Source organism: Melospiza georgiana, chromosome 4 (genome assembly GCF_028018845.1).
Source record: "Melospiza georgiana isolate bMelGeo1 chromosome 4, bMelGeo1.pri, whole genome shotgun sequence".
Taxonomy (NCBI): Eukaryota; Metazoa; Chordata; class Aves; order Passeriformes; family Passerellidae; genus Melospiza; species Melospiza georgiana.
In genome coordinates, this window is record NC_080433.1 from 63,011,976 (window position 1) to 63,014,128 (window position 2,153).

The 2,153-nt window shown below is 40.2% G+C and overlaps 1 protein-coding gene across 1 annotated transcript; it reads right to left on the reverse strand.

The window, feature by feature from the left end:
* Positions 1 to 897: 897 nt before the first annotated feature.
* Positions 898 to 1,644, reverse strand: ISY1 (ISY1 splicing factor homolog). Its single transcript, XM_058023299.1, is given in 3 exon segments — positions 898 to 1,106; positions 1,109 to 1,350; positions 1,352 to 1,644. Coding segments are annotated over 3 exon segments (744 nt in total).
* Between the last annotated feature and the right edge of the window lie 509 nt (positions 1,645 to 2,153).

The following is a 2,153-nucleotide window of genomic DNA, read 5'->3' on the forward strand; positions in this document are numbered from 1 at the left end:
TAGTCACAACTCATTTAATCACAGGACCACTTTCTGATGTAACATAATCCAATAAAATGTGGTATGACTCCACTGCTGTCTATTAAGGAGTTGGTGGGAAGGTTCCACAAGAACATGGGGAAATACTTGTATTAATAAACTGAATTAGATATGATAATGAGAATGTCTCCTCTGCATCTAACAGTATGATTTGTTGATCCAGATCCAAGGACAAACTTTATAGAAACATGCACAAAAGGATTTCTACATAGAAATCTGCAGTATTTTATGGAGCAGGATTCTGTCAGAGATCACATTTTATACTCCTACTGTATAAAAATGGGCACTTTGGACAAGTTAATGAATGAATGATTAAAGACACTACTAAAGTAGCAAAGCACAGTCATATTTTAACAGTACTTTTCTTGACCTCTTAGATGTAGAAAAAAGTTTTATTTAATAGAAAAAGTGAGTTTATTACCAGAAATGTTAACATTTTAGAGGGATGTCATCAATCTTGCTTTATAATCAACCATCAAATATTTGTCTTGACACTTCTATAAATTGTCCTGTTAATGCAAAAGTTTACGTTAGAAAAATACAATTAGAACACAGTTTTTAAAAGCATGAAATTTAAGTCCATAATAAAAGTAATAAAACTGTTAAGACTGTATTGAAGTTTTTTATTTACAACTCATTGTTTAATTTTTTAAATTATAGGAGAAATATATGGACTAAGATTACAAATATCAAATTTTATTAAAGTAAGAGGTTCATATTATGCAACACAAACCTAGTAAGCTACAAAATTATACATTTTAGGTGTCCTAGTTTCTGTGGATTTATGTAATATTTGCCTGGATTTTCTTATATTTTTGTCAGTGTAGAGTGTTGTTTAAGTTGAAGTCATCTTCTCTCTTAAAGGAAAACAACTATATATCTTAAAAAGTAGAAAAGTAATATTCGTACAAAAGCTTCCTCAGTCTGCTGTTGAGTTGGCACTGGAACATGTGCAATAAATTTCTGTTGGCCATCTTCACCTTCTCTCTCCTTGCCACCTTCCTCATCAGCCCCTTCTTCATGGGTACCATTAATGTTTTCTTCCTCCACCTCCTCACCTCTTGCAAGGGGTTCCTTTCAAAAATCTCTCTAACTCCTGGCAAGTCCTTTGCAGCCTCAAAGTATTTGCAGCCTCTGTCTCCTGGAATTTCTTTCCCTTCATGATCTAACATTTTCAGGCCAATCCTAGCAAAATCAGGACCTCCCAGCTCCTTTATTCTGTATTCCCAGTGTCCTTTCTCCCTCAGAAGCTTGTTAATTTCATCATTCAGGTCCCAAATTCTGAATTCAAGCAATGCAGCATTTTGGATGTGCCACTTTCTTAGAAATCTCCCCAGTGATCTGTCTCCTCCATTTCTCAGCTTTGGGCAGTTCATGACACTCTGATGCAAGCAAGGGCTCCTTGGCTTTTCCTTCCTCAAGCCCTGCCGAATGCGCCGTGCATGCAGCAGCTCCACACCCCAAAACTGAACCCGGCTCTGCTCCAGAAGTGTGCCAGTGAAACCCCCCTGGCACAGAGCAAGGAGGCAAAGGCACTTTCAGGATTGTAGCATTGCACCACACCTTTATAACTGGATGATCCTGCACAGAGTCAAAGCCACCCATTTCTTTGGTGGGGCTTTTCTTCTATTTCTCAGGCTTTTCAGTTTCTCTGGCTTTTTGTTTCACACAGCTCTTTGGCTGTATTTCCCTGACAGCTCTGGCTGTATTTTTGCCGCTTTTCGCTGCTGGGTTGGGCTCACATCTGGTCTTTCCCAGCTTTTAGCTATAGGGACAGGGTCTGCATGCACTGTCCTTGGTCTCCCTCCACTCTGCCTGCAGGAACTGGCTGCTGTCCTCACACTGAGTCACCACAGGTGACAGGAGGGGTGGATCCGAGACAGAGATGACACACACCCCAGAATTCCCATGCAACAGCAGTGTATTTTATTCTTTCTACCTCTTTAAACAGGAGAATTTGAACCTCCTGGTCCAGACAGCTCATTGGTCTGGCTTAAACACAGCTCCTGTGCCAGTGACATACCTGCAGCTTAGGGTGGAATGTGACTGGGTGAAGTCCCTGTAGGCATTAAAATCCATCCCATCATAGCTCAACCCAGAGGCTGGTTTATGGA